At 48.0% G+C, this 22,216-nt stretch overlaps 2 protein-coding genes across 2 annotated transcripts; one reads left to right on the top strand and one right to left on the bottom strand.

Moving 5' to 3' along the window:
• Positions 1 to 11,818: 11,818 nt before the first annotated feature.
• Positions 11,819 to 12,240, top strand: LOC149444860 (histone H3). The gene has a single exon (XM_089654472.1). The coding sequence runs from the start codon at positions 11,829 to 11,831 to the stop codon at positions 12,237 to 12,239; it is 411 nt and encodes a 136-aa protein (XP_089510598.1). The 5' UTR covers positions 11,819 to 11,828; the 3' UTR covers position 12,240.
• Positions 12,241 to 12,762: 522 nt separating this feature from the next.
• On the bottom strand, positions 12,763 to 13,533 carry LOC149444861 (histone H1.5-like). The gene has a single exon (XM_089654468.1). The coding sequence runs from the start codon at positions 13,531 to 13,533 to the stop codon at positions 12,880 to 12,882; it is 654 nt and encodes a 217-aa protein (XP_089510594.1). The 3' UTR covers positions 12,763 to 12,879.
• Positions 13,534 to 22,216: the final 8,683 nt, after the last annotated feature.

Here is a 22,216-nt window from a genome sequence, read left to right on the forward strand (position 1 = left end):
GGACAATCGGTTGGCCAAAATTTTGGTAAAAATTTTATAATCGGAATTGAGTAGGGCAATGGGGCGGTAGTTGTCCACGATAAACTGGTCCTTATCGGGTTTAGGGATGACCGAGATGTATGCACGGGAGAATTTGGTTTGGGGTATGATTCCCTTAAAAAGATCATGATATAGAGAGAGGAGATGCGGGGCCAGAATACCAATAAAAGTTTTATAGTAGGAGTAGGGCAATCCGTCCGGTCCCGGAGCTTTACGAGAAGGGAGAATTTTGATTGTGTCCAATAATTCCTCTAGTGTAATATCAGCATTAAGGGTGGCAATGTCTGAAGGTGAGATTCTCCGGAGTAACAATGTGTCAAAAAAATTATCAAATAATGACTGTGTGAGGGGTGGATGCAAGTCCAGGGTTAAACAGTTGTACAATTTCCCGTAAAATGAGCCAAAAAGAGTTGCCATATCCTGAGGGTCGTAAGTAGGGCTTCCATCTGGCTGTATTAGTAGGTCAGGCATCAAAGAAGGGGACTGAGCTTTGAGACGGTTGACTAACATACGATGGGGCTTATTAGAAAATTCGTAGAATTTCTGCTTAACCCAAAGGAGGGATTGAGCAGTCTTACTGGAGTCAAGAGCTTTAACTTGGTCCCGTAGAGAAGTTACCCTCTGGAGCCCAGGAATAGACGGCTTAGCCAATAACCGTCTTTCCACCCAAGATAGTTGTTGCATGAGAGAAGCCCTAGCACTCGCCGAGGACTTTTTTAAACGAGAACCCATAGAAATACAAAGCCCTCGAAAAACCGCCTTATGGGACTCCCATAGAGTAGAGGAGGAGGATACAGAGCCAACATTGGGGGTGAAGTAGGTATCAAGTCCCTGCGACAATTCATCTCTAAGATGATCTGTGGAAAGAAAGGTTTCATTAAGGCGCCAATGACAAGGTTTGGATATAACAGGGGAGAAAAAAAGATTTAAAGTCAAAGAGGCATGGTCGGACCAAGTGATGGGATTAATATCAGAAGAAACCAGAAGAGGAAGCAATGGGGCAGAAATGAAAAAGTGGTCTAGGCGAGAATAACTACAGTGAGGGGTGGAGTAAAAAGTGAACTGTTTATGGAGAGGATGTTTAATCCGCCATGCGTCAAAGAGACAATGCTCCCTAATTAGTCTACAAAAGGATTTTGAAGAGGAGCATTGCCGCTTCGAGGGGGTGGACTCAAAAAGAACCTTCCTGTCTTTATGGGGAGAAAGAATCAGATTAAAATCTCCCCCAACTATCACCTGCGAAGTGGAAATGGAATCCAGTTTGGCGAGTGTTCGGGATAGGAATTGCAATTGACCCGTGTTAGGGGCGTATAAATTCAGCAAAACCAGGGGAGTCTCACCAAGCATACACTCCAAAATAATGAAACGACCCTGTCGGTCAACTTTGGAGGAAACAACCCGAAGGGAGCAATGTGACCCAATCAAAATTGCCGCTCCGGCCTTCCCAGAAGGATCAAAGGCCGAGTAGGCTCGGGGAAAAAATCTCAAGGCAAAACGAAAGGAGCCTGTAGATTTGAAATGGGTCTCTTGGACAAAAATGATGTCTGCTGCTGAGGATCGAAATTCCTTCAAAGCCATCCACCTTTTTTGAATAAAGTTGAGGCCCTTAACATTATATGACAGAAACCTCAAAGCCATTATAGAAAAACGGTGACTGGGCTACATGTATTAGCATGACAAATGGATGAGTACCATCGATATAGTAACAAAAACAAAAGAAAAAAAACAGAAAACATAAAACATTCAAAAAACATAACAGAAAAAAATACACAATGAAGAACAGGTATCCGCAAGGATATAAACTTGGGAAAGTCAACTAAGCCCAAGTCGTCTAGGCCAATGGCTAGACAGTATCGGGGGCAGCACGACATCTGACACTTCCGGGAGGACGTCAAACCCGGCCTGAAGAAACAAAAACAAAATAACATGCACCCAGCAAGGCTATGGCCGAACAAAACAGCACCAAATTCTCCACAAAAGGTCACCCCTGGAAATCATCAGGCAGGTGGGTCGCTTGATCGGGAAGGGCGTGGACGTTGCGGTGTGCGTGTGGGTCTCCTCCGACCTCCGCGGACAGGTGTCCATATCTTGGAAGGGGTGGCAGAAGGACGGGATGGAGTAGGCGGCGGCGAGGACATATCATCTGGTAGAGGTGGAAGTCCCAACTGCTTTAGGAAAGATTCCGCTTCTTGAAGATCTCGGAGAACAACATGGGTGTTGTCCCTAACAACCACCAGCTTGAAGGGGAACCCCCAACGATACAGGACACGATGTTGCTGAAGATGTGTGGTGATCGGCTTCAAAGCACGCCGCTTAGCAAGAGTAATTGGAGAAAGATCACAGAAGAGTTGGAGTTTATCACCTTTAAACTCCAAGGAAGATTTGTGGCGGGCCGCTGATAGTAAGGCTTCTTTACTTTGAAAGTAGTGGAAGCGGACTATAACATCACATGGATTGGTCCCCTCAATTGGTTTAGGGCCCAGAGAGCGATGAGCCCTATCCATCCGCCAATCTGCTTCTTGAACCAGGGGGGCAGTAGCAATGAAGAAGGACAGTAGATGGTGGTGCAATTGAGCATCAGCAACGGATTCGGACATACCACGTATGCGGATATTTTGGCGCCGTTCCCTGTTTTCCAGGTCCTCTTGCTGGAGTTTCATTTGGGACATGGAATGTTTCAGATAGGCGTTGTCTTCCTCCAAAACGTGAACGTATTGCACCAAATCATCAAACTTACTTTCCAATTTATCCGTGCGGTCCCCAACCTGGGCTATTTCCCCTCTGAGCTCATTAGCCAATTTTCCCACTTCAGCGGCTATGGAGGCGGTAATATTTTGTAAAAAAAATTGCAATTTGTCGTCTAACGCGGAGATTGTGAGCGGAGAAGATGACATGGTCGGCTGAGGGTTCAGGCTAGAGGCTGGGAGATACCCTGGAGTAGGGTTGTCCATAGCCTCTCCAACTGTCAATTTGGGGTCGTGATCCCCCATTTGTGGATGGATCAGAGCAGAGGCTTGCAGCTGTGCTGGGATTGAACAGGATGCAGTACCCACCGCGGCCACTAGAGGTCCGGGATCGTTTCTCGGACCTCTGTTCTCACTAGAGGCCGGGGATTGCGGCCTGTACAGGAAGCGCCGCAGTGGCGAGGGCCGCGGGTCCTGAGGCTGCGGGGAGGGGGGCTTCCAGCGCCCTATCTTCCCCATAACCTCTCCCTGATGCTGGGCCGGGTGCTCGGGGATACGTGACTCACCCGAGGCAGAGGAAATGCAGCGTTGCGGAGCGGGTGAGTCACTCCTGGCCGGGGATGAGCGGAGCTCAGCAGGACACGTCTGCCATCATCCCTGGCCGCGCAAGCCCCCCTGAATTGTATTTCTTTTTTTTTTTTTACCAAAAAAAAAACGTTTATTGAGAAAGTGCATAATAATACAAAAGAAATGTGAATGATAGTCATATACAACATTAGGCAGTGCATACCGGGAAATAGTAGGAATATTCTTACAAAGAACCACATATGAAACATGGTTGTGCCAGTCCACGACGGGGAAGTCTGAAATACTCAGGCAGTATAGTAGTGTGCATGGGAATGTTATCGCGTTGGACCTCCTTAGTATGTAATTCTCATTGGAGCGTCGCAGAAGGAGGCAGTGTAGATGCAGCACAACCGTTAAGGACGAAGCTAGTTGTTTTACTAGAGTGAAGGTGCCTGTAAGTAAGCTTAGATCGTCGTGAGGGTCGCTGATGTAAATAGGATAAGTATGACAATGGCATGCCTAAAGTTCTCTAAAGAGGAACCCAGTGGTTGACTGGGCGTGTAACAGGAAGATAAGACGAAAGAAAAGGAGAACAAGAAAAGAGAGAGATAGAAGAGAAAAAAATAAAAAAAAAAAAAAAGGGGGGGGGGAGGGAGAAGGGGGGGGGGGGGCGAACTGGGTTCGTATTGTCGTCAACACCAAGGGTCTTCTATGGGTGGATTCGAGCATAAGTCTATTAACCGGAGCAGGTAGGTGGGGATAAAGCCCTGAAGGTGGGGAAGTCGCCTACCGAATGAGCTAAAGTGTGGAGTAACATACAATGGAGGTTAGTATTCAATCAGGCGTGTTGGTTGGATGGTCCATAAAGGACCGGTACGTAGGAGTGGTTTTAAAGTGAGTCCAGCAGGCCCAAGTATGGGAGAATTTAGTGGGGGAATCGAGTGCAGTCGCAATCAGTTCTTCCATTTCCGCAATTTTACCCACACGGAGCAGCCAAACGCGTATGGAGGGAGGGCGGGTGGAGCCCCAAAGAGTGGGAAGACAGAGTCTGGCTGCGTTGACCATATGCATGGCTAAAGATTTGAGATATTGTCCCCTGGGCAGGGAGGAGTGATGGAGAAGAAACTGCTCAGGAGAGAAAGCTAGGGACAAGGTGGTCACAGACACTACAAGCCTGTGGACCTCCTGCCAAAATGGTTGGATACTGGAACAAGACCACCAAATGTGGAGAAAGGACCCATCCGAAGTTCCACATCTCCAACAGCTGTTGGGGACGGAAGGGTTGAAACGAGAGATTCTCGACGGGGTTCGGTACCATCTTGAAGCCAGTTTATAACCGTTTTCCTGAGTCGAAACATTGAGGGAGCATTTATGAGTATGCATGAATATTAGGTCCCAATCGGCGTCCGCCAAGCTGTTTCCCAGGTCTCTGTTCCAAGCACGGCAGGCGGGTAAAGAATCATAATCCCTACTCTCAACAAGGAGAGGGTAAATCTCCGAGATCAAATGTTTGCGCGGTTCAGCTCTAGAGCATAGGGATTCAAAGGGAGTGAGGGGACGAGTCCAGTTATGGAACAGTTTGTGTGAGAGCAAGAAGTGTCTTATCTGCAGATAGGCCCAGAAAGGAAAATCTCGGCTATCTAGGCTATCAAGCAGTTCGCGGAATGATTTTACTTTGCCATCGCGGATAAAGTGTTTAACCAAAATCTGGTCATGAGGCCAATGCTCAGATAGGAATGACTTGTGCATGCCTGGGGGGAAGTCAGGATTGAGACGAATGGAGGTTAAGGAGTTCGGTGACTCAGAGATAGATGCCGTTTTACAGTTCAGGCGGAGAATATTTAAACTGGGCCCCACTAAAGGGTGGGTGAGGAGCTCTTGAGGTGTATGCTTTGGCAGGAACCATGGAATCGATGCCAGGGGTGAGGGTGAGAAGGCATTTTCTAGGCGGACCCAATCCTTAGAGGTAGAATGAACATGCCAGTCCACTATGCGTGTAAGGTGGCATGCCCAGTAGTACCGGTGAAGATCAGGGAGCCCAATCCCACCTCTAAGTTTAGGGAGAGTCAGTTGGGAAAAAGCAATACGCGGACGCTTATGGTTCCATAGGAATTGTGAGCAGATTGTTTTACAAGATGTAAAAAAAGCAACAGGTACGTGGATTGGCAGCGTTTGAAAAAGATAGAGGAGGCGTGGGAGTATGTTCATTTTGATTATTGCTGCCCTTCCAAACCAAGAGAAACAAGGACGATGCCATTTATGGAGGTCCTCTTGGAGAGAACGGAGAGCGGGAAGGAAGTTTTTTGCATAGAGGTCATCGAGGTTGCGGGTAAGTTGTACACCGAGATATGAAAGGGAATCCTTTTCCCAACGAAACGGGAAACGAGATTCACAGAAAGAGACGAATTCTGGGGGCAGGGATATGTTAAGGGCGAAAGATTTGGAGAAGTTGATTTTAAAGTTAGACAAGAATCGAAAGAGGGCAAAATCTTTTAGCAAATTAGGCAAAGTGGTGTGCGGATCAGCAAGGAAGAGAAGGATGTCGTCCGCGTAAGCAGCGAGCTTGTATTCCCTGTCCAATACCCTGACCCCTTTGATGTCGGAGTTCGAGCGGATTTTGCGTAATAGGGGCTCAAGGGATAGGACAAACAAGAGTGGGGAAAGGGGGAACCCTGACGTGTTCCGTTTCCTAAGGAAAAAGAGTTTGACAGATGTCCATTGACCCTGACTCGAGCGGTGGGGCCTGTGTACAGGGTCATGATGAAGTTGAGCATCTTCTCCCCCAAACCCAGGGACACCAGAGACGCTTGCAAATAGTCCCATGCAATTCTATCAAAGGCCTTCTCTGCATCCAGGGAAAGGAAAAAAACAGAAGTGTTAGATTTGCACATCCAATGGTGAAGGTTAAGGGCCTTAATGGTATTGTCCCTTGCTTCCCTTCCCAGTATGAATCCAACCTGATCCAAATTGATCAAGGAGGGAAGCAGGGGGAGAAGTCTATTAGCCAGGATCTTCGCAAATAACTTAACGTCCACGTTCAGCAGGGAGATGGGTCTGTAGTTGGATACCTGCGTGTTATCTTTATCACCCTTGGGGATAACCGTTATGTGGGCCTCCAAAAGACGATGTTGAGGTAGGGGGGATTTGGAGAAAGTATTAAACGCCAAAAGAAAGGGGGTGCCTAAGATATCCAAGAAGGATTTATAATAGGCTGCGGAGAAGCCGTCGGGACCCGGACTCTTACCAGGTTTTGTCTGCTTCAAAGCACACTGCAGCTCATTCAGGGTCAGATCCGCTTCCAGAGAGTTGGCCAGGTCTTCCGAGAGAGCCGACGGACCGTGGAGCTGGAGAAATTCAGAAATCAAAGAGGCCCTGGATTCGTCAGTGTGCGGAGGTGGGCGTTCAGGAGGAAGGTTGTATAAGGATCTATAAAAGTGTTCAAAATGGGCAGCAATATCAGGATTAGATGTGGCCATGGTGCCATCGGGACCTCTAATTTTATGGACCGTCATACTGGAACGTTTCTCGCGGAGAGCTCTGGCAAGGAACTTTCCGCTCTTGTTAGCAAATTCATAGTATAGTTTTTGAGAGAGAATGAACCGTTTCTTAACCACCTTCCCCAATTCTGTAAGAAGCTGTGAACGTGTACACGTAAGTTCGGATAGGGTCGACGCAGCCAGAGAACGCTTATGTGCCCTCTCTAATGAATGGATCTTATCTGTGAGGCGTCTCAAATGCTCTTGTCTATCTCTTTTACGCTTCGACGCAGCTGCTATGAGGACGCCCCGAATGACACACTTATGAGCCTCCCACTGCGTGAGTGGGGAGGTATCAGGGGAGCAATTGAAGGAAAAGTATTCAACCAGATTGGTGCGGATCTCTTGTTCGATTGCAGAGTCTGCAAGAAGGGAGGCGTCTAGGCGCCAATATTTCGAGCGTGTGTAGGTATCTGGGAACCGTAAAGTCATGGTAATGGGATGGTGGTCGGAAAGAACCATTGTTTCAATAGAAGCGGCATGGAGTAGCGGGAGATCTGATTGCGACAGAAAAAGATAGTCTATCCTGGAGTACTTATTATGTGGTGCGGAATAAAATGTGTAGTCTTTCACCGTGGGGTAGAGAGTTCTCCAGGAGTCGTGCAGTTGTAAGTGTTGTAATTGTATGTTTATTTGTTTGAGGGCCTTAAACGGTAAAAAGGAACTTCCGGAGGAGGAGTCTAGCAGAGGATTTAGTGGGACATTCAAATCGCCCCCTAAGATCAGAACACCCGAATGGAAAGCAGCTAGGGTGTCAGTTATTGAGCGCGTGAAAGAGACCTGCTTGGCATTAGGGGCGTACACATTAGCAAATGTGACGGGTCTATTGGCGAATGAACCCTTTATGAATAAGTACCTGCCTTCAGGGTCAGCAAGGGAGTCTGATATAGTAAAAGGAAGATGTCTAGCGAGTAAAATAGCTACCCCTTTCGACTTGGCCAGAGGGTTAGTGGCATGGTGGACTATGGGAAAGTGGAAATTAAAAAGCTTGGGAATAGAGTCCTGACGAAAGTGCGTCTCTTGAAGGAAGACTACATCTGCCTTTTGTTTATGCAGATATGAGAGCAACATGGAGCGCTTTTCGGGTGTGTTCAGACCCTTGGTGTTGAGTGAGAGGATTTTCAGGGACCTTGGTCTCAAGACTGAGGTGGGGGATGGCATGTTTACCAATCAGTATTGCGAGTGACCAAAGATGCAGATGCAGCGCCCCGGGGGGGGGGGGGGGGGGGGGGGAGGGAAGGGAGAGAAGAAAAAAAAAAAAAAGGGGGAGGACCGAGAAGATAGTAAGAGTAAACGGCTAGAGGAAGAGACCTGCTATTCCACGTGAGAGAGGAAGAGAAACCAGAAAAGAAAAGGACAGAAAGAGAAAAGAAGAGGGGAGGAGCACGTAGAAGAGAAGGAGACGAACAGTATGAGGCAAGTAAAGAGAAAAGGGAGAGTCGAGATAGTGAAGATGGCCGTAAAAATATTCAGTAAGAGCTCGCAGAGCCTACTGTGTTGGGAACGAGGTAGACGACGAAACGAGAATAGAACCACCGCCGGCCGGAAACCACCGTGAGATGTGTAAAAATTTGTTTATAAGAGCGGAATTTGAAGAGGGAGGAGTCTACAGAGACCCATATTGTAGAATAAGCTTGGGGTACGATATGTAGCGCAGGGCCCTCGCTGTAGAGTAGCAGGGCACATAAGAGGGAAAGCAGGGGGTACAGTATGAGTGGGTTAAAGCCAAACTGAGGCTACCTTAATCATAAATGCACCTAGAGCGTCAGGGTTTAGAGGCCACAGCTACTTGTGAGCCACCAGGTAAGTTTGAGACATTTGGCAGGCAAGTAAGGGGGAGAAGGCAATATGCGGAAATGTAGGAGGCCGTATGAGTAGTATAAGCATCCCCTCACATGAAACATAGTATCAACAGGACAACATGTGCAATAACAGTTAAATCAATGCAAAAACAGAAAAAACAGCGTTGAGTCCCAAGCATCCTGCAAAAATATCTGGGTTACCCCAGGATCATCACCAATCAGTATATCACATAGAGTAGAAAGGCTAAGTGTCAAAAAACACAAGAGAAAAAAAAAAAAAAACCCATCTGTGGCATCCCCCTATAAGTCCCAGCTTCCTCCCCGCACCCAACCCCCCCTCCCTCCCAGGCCCCCAGCACCCCCCCAAATGCATCATATACTGTACTAAGTCTGTCAGGGTCTCCTTCGAGGACACCGATTAAGCAGAGCGTGTCGGGACGGGCAGCAGAGAAGCAGAGGTCATCTGGATACTTCCACGGAGAAACAGGTCTTCTTCCAATAAAGTGGGAGGAGGCTCCGGGGGAACAAAAAGGACAGGGACAATGGAAGACAGACGACTCAGAGGCCCACATCAGATTGGAGTGCGTGGGGGTCTAGCTCATAGGGCAAGTCGGTTTGAGGTCCGTTGGGTAAACCGGGATGCTGAATGTCGACAGAGAAGAGAGAGCTGAAGATTAGGTCATCTGTCCAGGAGGAGGAGCCATTCGTATGATGTATAGATCTCCTCTGACCACGGCGTAGAGACGATCAATAGGGGGCTCACAGAAATCCACCATCCGTTAGTTGCGGAGCAGACCTCAGGGGCATTGATTCCCTTTTGGGAGGTCAGATAGTGAAATGAAAATAATGAAGGTCCACTGATCATTGCGTGGGAGAGCGAGGAATCGCTGGGACTCATGTGGAAAAATGGTATAGAAACAGGATAACAGTAAAACTGCAGGCACCTGATAAAAAAATGCGCATGAGTTGCAGAAGTAGATGAGGATGAGGTAGGATTAGGTCTCGTGCCGAGACTTTCTATGCGCAGGCGAGGCCGTAGGGCTAGGAGCAGCCGCAGTACCCCCTGTGGGGTGTCTTGGAGGAGTCGACGGGACTGTCCGACGTCTACGATGGGAATGGCCTTGCCAATCCATTGAGTCTTCCGCAGATCCCGTGTCCAGGGCCGGCTGCAGTCCCAAGAGACCGTACCAATCTGGCAGGTCTATCGATGGGATGTTCAAAGAGGAACAGAAAGACGGTAGATCTTCAGGGTTTCTCAAATTAAAGGTGTGAGCACCAGCCTGTACTGAAAGGCAAAAGGGAAATCTCCACCTATAGGACAGATTGCGGGAGCGAAGCGTGTCTAGTAATGGACGCAGAGCTCGCCTTTGGCGTAAGGTCATGCTGGATAAGTCCTGGTACAGTTGTATTTCCGCCCCTTTGTAAATTATATGTCTTCTGTCCCTTGCACATCTGAGGATATCCTCCTTGATTGGGAAGCTGACAATGCAGCATACAACATCCCTGGGTGGGGCCGCGTCACCCCCCCTAGGCCGGAGGGCCCTATGTACGCGCTCGGTGTCAATTGGAGTTGCTGGCGGGCGGCCTAGGAGGTCATTAAAGATGGTAGTTACGGCCTTAGGAATGTCAGTGGCTTCCACGGATTCCGGCATGCCACGGATTCTGATATTGTGTCTACGGCCACGGTTGTCTAAATCCTCAATATGCTTGTAAAAATCCCAGATAGTCGAGGTGTGCGACTCTGACTGTCGCTGTAAATATACTATGGCGGTCTTAGTTTGCCTAGCGCCCAGCTCTACTTGTTCCATTCTGGACCCCATAGACCAGATATCCTCGCGCAGGTCGTTAAGGGCAGTGGTCAGTGTAGTGGTTAGTGTGACCTTAATGTCTGCAGCCACAGCCTGTAAGTCCCTTAATGAGAGGGACTGTGTGGCAGAGGAGACATCATGTTGTGGCACTGTATCCTGGCCAGCGTGTGTCTCAGAGCAGGGAGAGCAGCCTGTGTCCTCGGCTGCAGAGGGAGGGGGAGAGGGGGACGGAGAGAGAGAGGGAGAAGGCTGCGGCCCTGCTCTCTGCTGGTGGGAGCTGAACAGCTCCCTTATGTTCCTCCCAGTGGAGCTAGAGCCCCTTGGGGACCGGGACCGTGCGCCGGAGGGAATCCTGTCGGGTTTCCCCATAACGAAGGGGCACTGTCTCACCCGACTCTTCTGTGCGGTGTGGTGGATCGGTCCGGCCGGCGGGAGCTCCGGATTTAAGCAGCCATTCTCATCGGCGGCTAGCCACGCCCTCTTGAATTGTATTTCTAACTGTACTGCCTGCCCTCATGTTGTAAAATACTGTACAAACTGTTGGCGCAATAGAAAACCTGTATAATATTAATAATAACCATATTCCTATAAGAAACAGGTTACATATTTTATGCTGGATATGTACCCATGATATTGCCCCCATAATCACCACAAACAAAAGTAATTTTACCCATATTCTTATCTAAAAAGGTAAAATGTATTATGTGGGATGTGTAAACATGATATTCCACCTATTTTCCCCATGTGGACAATGATTATATGCATGTTCTTATCAAAAATAGGTCAAATATAGTCCCTGGCATTTGTATTCACAAAAATACACCCATAATCCCCAGGTAGAAAAATAACTATTCTCATCTTATTATCAGAATCAAGTCAAATGTCTTCTTAAGAATGTTTAACCATGAGAAGCCACCAATAACCCCCATGTAAAAAAATAAATACACTATACAAGGGGTCACAATCTTTACCAAGGAATTAGAGACCTGTTATTTTAACTTTTATAGTTGGGAAGATACTGGAGAGCAGAGGCGTCCTTAGGGTTGGTGTCACCCGGTGCGGTAACACTTGGTGACACCCCCTTCGACGATCCCCTCAGAATGGATCTGATTATTAGCAGATCTCTGATTAATCTTCTCTTCTTTGGTAGTAAGGAGAGCTCCGAGCATTGTATGATGTGGAGGACCTCCCCTCCCCCACCCCTGACACAGCGGGCTTCTCTACCTACAGAGATAACGGGCAGATCCTGGCGGGCACTTTGAAAATTCCGCTTTTTTTTATGTAAACCAATCATTAGAAGGGGCGTGACGTAGTTCTCCAATCAGAGGGCAGGGATGTGTATAAATCTCTCTGCAGAGCGGCTTCAGTTCCCATTCCCAGATCTGAGAAGTAATGGCTCGTACCAAGCAGACCGCCCGTAAGTCCACCGGAGGGAAAGCTCCCCGCAAGCAGCTGGCCACCAAAGCCGCCCGCAAGAGCGCCCCGGCCACCGGCGGAGTGAAGAAGCCTCACCGCTACAGGCCCGGCACCGTGGCTCTCCGAGAGATCCGCCGCTACCAGAAATCCACCGAGCTGCTCATCCGCAAGCTGCCCTTCCAGCGCCTCGTCCGAGAGATCGCCCAGGACTTCAAGACCGACCTGCGCTTCCAGAGCTCCGCCGTCATGGCTCTGCAGGAGGCCGCAGAGGCTTATCTCGTCGGACTCTTCGAGGACACCAACCTCTGCGCCATCCACGCCAAGAGGGTCACCATCATGCCCAAAGACATCCAGCTGGCACGCCGCATCCGCGGAGAGAGGGCCTAGACACCCCGCAACAGACATTCCACACAACCCGCCAACCAACGGCTCTTCTCAGAGCCACAACCTCCCCCCACACAGAGCTCTACACTACCGAACTACAATCACTACACCCGGGAACAGGCTTCTGTTGTCGGGGAAATCTCCGCACTTCCTCCTCTCAGTACGCACAAACCAAATTTTCTCGGTGCGATCATTAGATCCCGTCCAGAGGATGATGTGTCCCCGATCATTACATCGCGTTTCCATACAACTTCCACAATGGCCGCAATAATAATGAAGGCTGGGAATTCCTTGTATAAGGATCGGGAAATTTTCATTGTTACCCCCCCCCCCCCCCATCCCACAGTGTGCGAGAAATGACAGATCTCCAATCCGCACATAACAGATGTCGGTGTGTGTGGAGGGTTGGGCCTGTGAAATCTATAGGGGGTTATCTCTCCTTTTGCCAACCAGTAATCATTTTGTAGGATTGGAGGAATCATTGGATGACCTATAAGGTACAATTTTATAATGTGAGGAGGATGGGGACTCGAGGGAGAATGCGGCTCGTGGTCGGTGTATGTATGGAGAGCTCTGTTGGGAGGAGGTGGGGGGCTCTGAGAAAAGCCTTTGGGGGGGTGGAGATGAAGGAGGTCGCCGCCCATTATTTCTTCTTCGGAGCGGCCTTCTTGGGCTTAGCCGCCTTCTTAGCTGCCGGCTTGGCCTTAGCGGGACTCTTGGCGCCTTTTTTCGGCTTGGCTGCAGCTTTGCTCTTCTTGGGGCTCTTGGTCACCTTCTTGGCGGCAGCCTTTGCCGGTCTCTTGGCGGCCGGCTTCTTGGGGCTCTTGGCTGCAGTGGGGGCTTTGCCGACCGCCTTCTTCTTGGGGGACTTGGCGGCCGGTTTCTTGGGCTTGGCTGCAGCCGATGGCTTCTTGTTGCTCTTCTTGGCGGCGGCCGCCTTGGCGCCGTCGGGCTGCTTCTTGTTGATCTTGAACGATCCGGAGGCCCCATGGCCTTTGACCTGGACGAGGCTCCCCTTAGTCACCAGCGCCTTGAGGGCGATCTTCAGGCGGCTCTTGTTCTTGTCCACATCGTATCCTCCGGCGGACAGGACCTTCTTCAGGGCGGCCAGGGACACCCCGCTGCGCTCCTTGGAAGCGGACACGGCTTGGTCGAGGAGCTCGGACACGCCGGGACCGGACGCCTTCTTGATGCCTTTCTTGGCTCCTCCTCCGGCTGACGCCTTCTTAGCCGGCTTCTTCTTGGCGGCGGCCTCCGCTGGAGGAGCGGCGGCTGGGGCGCTCTCAGTCTCCGTCATGACTCGTGAAATGTTTCCACAATAGTTCATTATAAATCACACGGCGCTCCGCCTTATATACAGACCTAACACTGCGATTGGTTGACACACAACTCCACTCTGTCCTGCTATTGGTTACACATCACACACGCCCACTGGCTGTCTTTCCATAGTCGGGGAATCTTCTCTCTCTCGTTGTGTTTCCCCGGTAGATATAAAACCGATTTTATTCCGAAAGGGAACGATGTCCGATGTGCACCGGGGAGCCGATCTGCTCCCTGGACTGTCACTTATCGGGGGTCACTTCCAGCTGTCAGGAGCTGCTCACGAGGCTGAACACAGAGGCTGCAAACACAACCATCCTCCGGAGTGGGGGGCCCATTCTGCCTTCTACCTGCTTGGGGGGACACATTCTACCCACAAAACAATCTGCTCCCATCCCCCACTACAATCCGCTTCACATTACACGAGGGAAGAGGGGAGATCACCAAACATTTCCCTCTAATACACAACTCGGCTCATCTCTAGCTGACTACAAGGAGCCGGGAACAAAAACATCGGCCGATCACAGGAGATCCATGTGTCATGTCATGGCAGACATTGGGAGACATACAAAGGGCTCCGCCCATTACAGGGTGTCAGGTGTCATGGCCTAGGGGTCATTATTGGATCATCACCACAAATGGACATTGAGAGCAAAATCCCGCCAATGACTTGATTGCCGCATTTCACTCCACAGCTCCATAGACTGCTCAGGGGGGAGGTTTGCTCGGAATCCTCGGATCTACAATAGGATTTGATGCTTTCAGTGATGGAAGTCAATCCATCACATTTGGATTCCCTGAGAGATCATTTCAGGAATAGGAAGTTTGCTGCAAATCCCATTCTTGTCTATCATGTGGGGAATGTGGAGAGGAAATGTCGGCTATTTGGAGGGGAATGAGCGGTGGGGTTCCTCTAAGACCAACACATGTCTACTGACCCTGACACTTCTTTTCTTTGTACTAACATGTAAAAGCCTCCAGGGTGTTCCCTTCTCCTCAGTCCAAGGAGAAAGAATTGCACCGACAAGAAGGGAATACACCAAACGATGGACCTGAAAACAACAAAGTATCGCCGACAGGATTCACTTGTTACAATTATTCCAATCCGGATACAATCCCCTCCCCAGATAAGCCATGGCCTAGTGCCCTAGAAATGACAGGGAAGACATGTACCCCCCCCACCCCCCAAAAAAAAAACCACACACACACATATAAGACTGTTTTGTTGTTTTGTGTTTTTTTTTTTTTTTTCATGTGGCATTGAGGGCAGGATTTAAAATGCACACATTGTTTAAAGTACAGAAAACACAAATAAACAATAAAGGTTTCCCATGTTGGACAATGAGGATTGCAGCGTTTTTTCTGCTCTCTGCGCTCCATCTTCGGTGTTTGTCCTGTTTAGTGTTCTCAGGTAGAGGGAAAGTAAAGGAATATTGCCGAATGTTGAGTTGTCACCAGAATATGACCATAAAGAGTTAAATACATCACCTGGGAGACTTCACCCCTTTGATGAATATGTCAGCTGTCATGCAACGCTTCTCTCTCCCCCCCAAGAGCACCGCTCCTCTCTATCCACAAAGCACGGCTCCTCTATCCGGGACGGACTAACCTGCACATTGGGGGGATGGGATGATTGGCTGCAATGCTCAACACTCCCATTAGGTGTCACTATATTTTACACACATAGACGGGAAGAATTTTGTTGTTACTTAATACATATTTCTCTTTTCTGCTCTTCTTGATACATTGTTGCAATCCATCAACATTCTATTCCTTCAGAGATCATTTCAATAATGAGACCTTAGCTGGAAATCCTAATATGTGCCATGTGGTGGATCTGTATTCCTCCCTTTTTTCTCAATCCAAGAAGAAGGGAATAATATTATTAATATTATATGATGGTGATGGTGATTAATATTATTATTATTCAGGATTTATATAGCGCCAACACTTTGTGCAGTGCTGTAAAAAATATAAATGGAGACAATACAGCAACAATACAATTCAATACAAGAGGGTTAGGAGGTCCTGCTCCAGGGAGCTTACAATCTAGTACAGAGGGGCTGGTGGGACAAAAGGTAACAATTGTGAGGAATAAACTGATTGGACAGAATACATCCAAAGCTTTACCTGGAAATTAATTGGCATTAAAAAAAAAATAAGGGCACCAGACTTTTGAAAAAATTCCTTTAATTGAACAAACAACAGTTTTTGACAAGTCTTTTAGTACCCTCTGTAATGTAGCAGATATATTGCTACATGGCAGTACAGGTGCACAAAATCACGTATATATTCTGTTTTTTGCATAACTGGGTGAGGGGGGCTCGCGAGGCGCCCGACCACCCACCGGTGCCCGATAATTGCCGAGGATCACCGACTGGGAGGAGGGCTGCTTTGTTTACCAACATCCATCCTCCCTGTCAGCTTGGGTATACTGCTCTGGATGGCTGAGCAGAGCCCCCCCCAGGGAAAAAAAAAAGTCACCCATTACACAGTTAACCCTTTGATTGCCCCCAAATATTAATCCCTTCCTGTCCAGTGCTATTGGTACAATGTCAGTGGTTTTTTTTTTTTTTTTTAGCATTAATCACTGTATTAGTGTCACTGGGGATGTCAGCAACACCAAGTCAGTCCCCCCCCAGTGTTAGAATGTCCACCGCAGTACCGCTATATATCGCTGACATTATTAGTAAAATAAAATAAAAAAAAATCCATTATCTATACTGTCATTTGTAAACACTATAACTTTCACATAAACCAATTAATTTACACGTATTGGAATTTTTTTTTTTTTAGCAAAGACATGGAGCAGAATACATTTTGGCCTAAATTTATGATAAAATTTGATTTTTTTTTTTTTTTTTTCCAAGACATGTTGAACCGCTTCCGCGCCGCCCTATAGTAGAAATACCTTGTAAATCACCTTAATCAAAAATTTGCAGATGTCTATACTCCCCAGCAAAACATTTGCATTGATGAGTCCCTCAAAAATATTCCTGGCAGCCTTGAATTTAAAATGTATAAGACCTGCAAGAGGGAAACAGGCTATACATATAGGATTTGGATTTACGAGGGAAAAGGGAAAAGATGTCATGTGGAGCCCCCTGGATTTCCAGACTACATGGAGAGCAGTGGCAAGATAGTTTGGAACTTGGTGTCATCCTTTCTCCATATGGGGTAACACTTTTACATGGACAATTTTTATTCAAGCGTGCCACTATTTAAGCATTTGTACAGTATTGGACCAGTGACATACTCGTACATCGGTGGATTTTGAATGGTTATACCAGGATGATGCCTACAGCTGCAGGCATCATCCTGGTATGTTTTTTTTTCAGCAGACAATTGGCTTTCATGTAAAAGCAATCCTAGTGGTTTATTAGCCGCAGGATTGCTTTTACAAGCAGCTGGAGTATATGCCCCCCTCCCCCGCTGCCTTACACGGTCTTCTCGGGCAGTCTTGTGCCATTAGGGGAACCTGAGAATGCGGCCGGTGTTTCTGCCAGACAGTGGTGTATTTAGTTTTTGTGCTGCCCTAGGCAACTCAAAAACTGTGCCCCCCACCCCTTTCCCAGTGAGAGAGAGGTTGCATGGTGACAGTAGCAACTAGGGTGTAAAAGGTGTTGACAAATAATGGGTGTATACAGTGTATTATGGGGGGTGATGGGGGAGCCATAGCTGTACGAAGGGTGTGATGGGTATAAGCAGGAATAGTGGGGTGTGATGGGTGGTGAGAGGGGCAGGAGGGTTGATGTGATTGGTGTATGCAGAGTATAGTAGGGTGGGATCAATGAGAGATGCTGGCAGGATATGTTAGGGTGTAATGGGGAGTGTTGGGTGATGTCAGGTCTCTGCAGGAGTGTATAAGTGTATGCAGGGTATGATGGGATGTACATTCTCTCCGACTCACAGACTGAACCCCCCAGAGTGATCTCCCTCCCCCCACAGAAACTGCATATACACTGATTCCCCCCCTTACATACTGCCTCCATATACACTGATTGAGCCCCCCAACAGACTGCCCCCATATACACTGATCCCCGCCCCCCACAGACTGCCCCCACATACACTAATCCCTCCTCACAGACTGACCCCATATACACTGACCCCCCCCCCCCCCCAACAGGCTGCCCACATATACACTGATCCCCCCAAGCACAGACTAGCCCCATATACACTGATTCTCCACCAAACACAGACTAGACACATAAACACGCACACACATGTTCCTGGCACTTCTATTATCCGGCTGATAGGAACACCAACAAGACAGAGTATGACAGTGATCATCATACATTTCCAGCCTCGTCTCTGTGTTTACTTTCTCTGAATTCCTCACCTTCTGACCTCCCACCACTCCAGCAACCGCAGGACTGTACTCCCGATCTCCTTCTTCTCCTCGGCGGCGGTGGCCGGTGCACTGGGAAGGCTCACCACACTGACACACTGAGCGCAACATGTCCCCATCTTCACGTGTGTCCCTTCTTCCAGGAGGCAGTACCGCCCCCTGAAAAATGCCACCCTAGGCAAACACTTTGTTTGCCTTGCGGTAAATACGTCCCTGCTGCCAGGTGACCATAGAGCTGATTGGAGAGCGGAATGGTGCCAATCATCTCTATAGTCTAAGAAATCGGAAGCTACAAGCATTTCATCACTTCAGTTTTGCACGATATAAACAGCGCCATTTGAAAATTGGGAAAGCATCTGATCACACCGATCTTGGTGAGATTAGAGAATGTAAGAGCAGAGGAGATATCTAGAGTCTTATAGACCCCAGATTTCTCAAAAAGAATATATGACAATGCCCATTGAAGTTATATGGGATATTTGCATTGAATGTGATAGCATTAAAAGTGTTCAAACAAAAAACAAAAAAAAATGAAAGGGACAGTGTAAAGAAAACAAAAATCAAAATAACGTAAAACCTAAATAAATAAACAACACCCTTACCCTCCCCCCCATGTGCTCGAGGATTGACCTCCTCTGTAAATCTAAAATGGTAGCTTGTAAAGACTTGCTTATGGATATTATAAATATATGCAGTTTGTCGCCATTGTACGGGGCATGGACAGTTTTAAAGCATGTCATGCTTGGCATATATTTACTTGGCATACCATCAACTTTTATATGTTAAAAAATAATTGGCCGATATATTGTATTTTTGTGCATTAAAAGTAAAAAATGTGTATTTTTCCAGAAAAAATTTGTGCTTGAAAAATCACTACATGAGTGCTATGTGCCAAACAAAAATTGAAAAACCCACCATTTTATTCACTAGGGTGCCTGTTTTAAAAAAATATATCATGTTTGAGGGTTCAATGTAATTTCCTAGCAACAAATACTGATTTTTTTTCATGTGAACAAAAAGTGTCAGAAAAGGCTTGGTCTTCAGGTGCCTAGAAGAAAAAGTCATGTGTGGCATAAACTTCTAATGCTGGGCATAAAATGCCCCCACCATCCAAAATGACTTTTTTGGAAAGTAGAAAGCCCAAACTATTAGCTGAGATCCTTGTTGAGTCAGTAGAAACATTTATTTTTTTACCACACGTTTTTAGAAAATGACAAAAAAAAGTTTTTTTTTTCTTGTTCAAACAATTTTATTAACAATAAATCAGAATGGGACAAACAAAGAGACATTGCTAATGTACACTGGACATTGAAATGGCAATAGAACATGAAAAAAAAACCAATATGAATGAGGGTCATAGTACAGTTGTCTATGCATTACTAGCAGAAACAGGTAGGTAAAAGTTGACAACAAAAAGACATTATTATTCCAGCCAATCAAAATGATGTCTCCCAAATGCAGTAAAGAAATAGGGGGAAGTTTGAAGAGGGGTCAGAAAGGGGTGGGAGGGGAAGAGGAACAGCAACAATGACTCCATGAGCGTTCGGCAAGTGTACAATAACCCCTACGTATTGTGTACAAAGTGCCAATGACAGTATCTTTAGCGCATAGTACACAAATCAGGGGAGAAGGAGTGATTCGTCAAAATTAGGCGGGAGGAAGAGCTCTACCCAGGGGCTCCATATGCGCAAGAATTTAGGAACGAGCCCATGGATAAAGTGCATAGTGGTTTGAATAGCAGGGCACTCTCGCTCGGGATGTAGCCTGACAATTACTGCTGGGGATGAGAGCATTACGGAGTGTGTTGCGCAAAGTCATGGAGTCATGTTGAAAGGAAGTAGGAGGGGTACGGTATGAGACAGGTAACAGGAAAGAAGGGGTGTAAAAGGCCATTAGTGGCCAAAGAGGTGGGTTCCCAAGGACACCCTGAGCAGGGTGGGCCAGGGAACAATAGTAGCCCAAGTGTTAATAAATAACTAATAACACAGGGGCTAGGGTAGAGTGTGCAGGTACGCGGACCGCGAGGATGACAGCAATTTGATTAACAAACGGTGGCAAGGTCCCGGTAAAAAACAAAATAAGCTACAATATAGCACCGGAGGGGGGTGAAGAACAATCCCCAGGTAGTGGGGCAACCAAAATTCAACAGGTAGAGGGAGAAAGGATAACAACGGTATTAACCACCCTGATAACCAAACGAGTACACCGTATGGTGTGTGTGGCAAAAAAAATAAAAAAGGGAGGGGAGAAAGGGAAGAATAAATGTAGGACTGTGTTCAGACCATGGTATCTTGTGGGGATAGTCCTGGAGATGAGAAACGCCCCGTCTTGTGGAAATTGAACTGACCTTCAGTTGTACATGCGGGGAGGGACTTCCGCGGCGAGCAGGATGTGGACCTCCGCTTGGCGCTTTCTGAAGACGTCGCCGGGGGATGTAGTTGCAGGGCCCATAGGGTGTCCAAAAGATCCTCTGGAGTTTTGCAGGTGAAATCTTGGGACTGGTATCGGAATCACACTGCGAAAGGGAAGCTCCACCTATATTGTATAGCATGTTGTTGAAGCACCTGTAGATGGGGTTTCATAGCCCTGCGCTTGGAGATTGTTGTGGGGCATAGATCTTGGAATAATTGGTAGGGATGACCTTGGAATTGTAGAGATTCTGCGCTACGGGCAGCTTGTAGGAGTTGCTCCTTAGTACGGAAAAAGTGGAGCTTGGCAATAATATCGCGTGGTGGACCATCTGCTCGTCGTGGCGCTAACGCCCTGTGGACTCTATCCAATTCCAATCTGTCGATTGGGATAGCTGGGGCAAGCTCTTGGAACAGAGCTGTTATCGTGGATTGGACATCGACGATAGTTTCTGGAAGGCCTTGGATACGTAGGTTTGAGCGCCGCGCTCGGTTTTCAAAGTCCTCCAGTCGTGTTAATAGTGTTGCGTTTTCGTCACGCAGAAGATCAAGGTCAGCCGTGTGTGTCTGAAGCGAGGCGTCAAGACCTTCTACCCTCTGTTCTAGGTCCGCTGTGCGTTGTCCTAACTCACGGATTTCCCTAGATAGCGTGGCAGTGATAAGGTCTGAGGTTTGCTTCAGAGCTTTGTGTAGCATTTTTTCAAAGCGTGATAATAGGTCAGGAGGTGTAAGGTCAGGCGTCAGGGCTTGTGCAGGGACATCGGTTTCAGTGTCAGACTCACCCTCAGACGTGCAGGGATGGCTGGGCTGCGGGACCTGCAGGGCTGCATATGTCCCTGCTGCTTGCTTGCTTCCACATGCTGGGGCGGTGGCCATTTTGGTGGAGGCCTTTTCCAGGGCCTCTTTGATGGTTTTAGTTGATGGGGTACCTGGTGCCGGGATGCCCCTTTAACCATTTTGCTGCTTGTTAGGAAGGGGGGGCTGTTATAGTGAACTCAGCACCCCCAGCTCTCTCCCTCTTCAGTCTGTGTGCAGCGGTGAGCTGTGTGCAGCAGTGGGCGGGCCTGTGCACAGCTCGCAGCGGGGATCGAGTCCTCAGTCAGAGTACTCTGACCTGGAGCGGAGGATCCGCCGCAGACCCGGGCGGATCAGACTCCGGGATAGTTACCCAGGGGATCGGATCCCCCCAGAGTGTATCGTGGGCCGGGACCCGCCGCTTCTGGGTGCCGTCACCCGACGGGAAAGCGGAGCCTCATCGGGACATGTCCGTCCCGCCGGCCGCGCATGCGCACTCTCCAAAAGTTTTTTTTTTTTACACAATATTTTCACTTACAGTATTGCTCACACATACCATGGGTATTTGTGGCCATACTCTCCAATATACATTCTGCTACTTCTCCCGAGTATGGGGGTACCACATGTGAGAACATTTGTGGCAGTATAGCCAAGTACAGGACCCCAAAATCCAATAAGCACCTTTAGGCTTTTAAGGGGCTTTAATTCCTTATTACATTTCCAGACCAGGGGCGGACTGACAACTCATGGGGCCCCTGGGCAATAGGGGATCATGGGGCCCCTGTGTCCTTGTCCAAACTCAAAAAAGCCTATGAAAAAGGTACCAGGGGCATCTCATGGGGCCCCCTACTGACCCCGGGCCCTCGGCCAGTGCCCAAGTTTCCAAATGGTCAGTCTGCCCCTGTTCCAGACTACCTATCACAGTTTGGAGGCTCTGAAATGCCAAGATAGCAACCCCCCCCCCCAAGGAACTTGGTAAGAAGCATGATGAGTATTTTGGAGATCTCTTTTGTTGTCACAAGTTTTTGAAAAATGAAGAAAGAAAACAAAAACATATTTTGTATTTTCTTTTTTTATATTTCAAAACATTGTGAGAAAAAATGAGATCC

The sequence above is a fragment of the Staurois parvus genome, unplaced genomic scaffold, assembly GCF_062004578.1.
Source record: "Staurois parvus isolate SC_StPar_1 unplaced genomic scaffold, SC_StPar_1.0 ptg000769l, whole genome shotgun sequence".
Lineage (NCBI taxonomy): Eukaryota > Metazoa > Chordata > Amphibia > Anura > Ranidae > Staurois > Staurois parvus.

Bases quoted from the DNA above. Each gene is read 5' to 3' on its own strand.
- LOC149444860 (XM_089654472.1), top strand. From the start codon at position 11,829: ATGGCTCGTACCAAGCAGACCGCCCGTAAGTCCACCGGAGGGAAAGCT.
- LOC149444861 (XM_089654468.1), bottom strand. From the start codon at position 13,533: ATGACGGAGACTGAGAGCGCCCCAGCCGCCGCTCCTCCAGCGGAGGCC.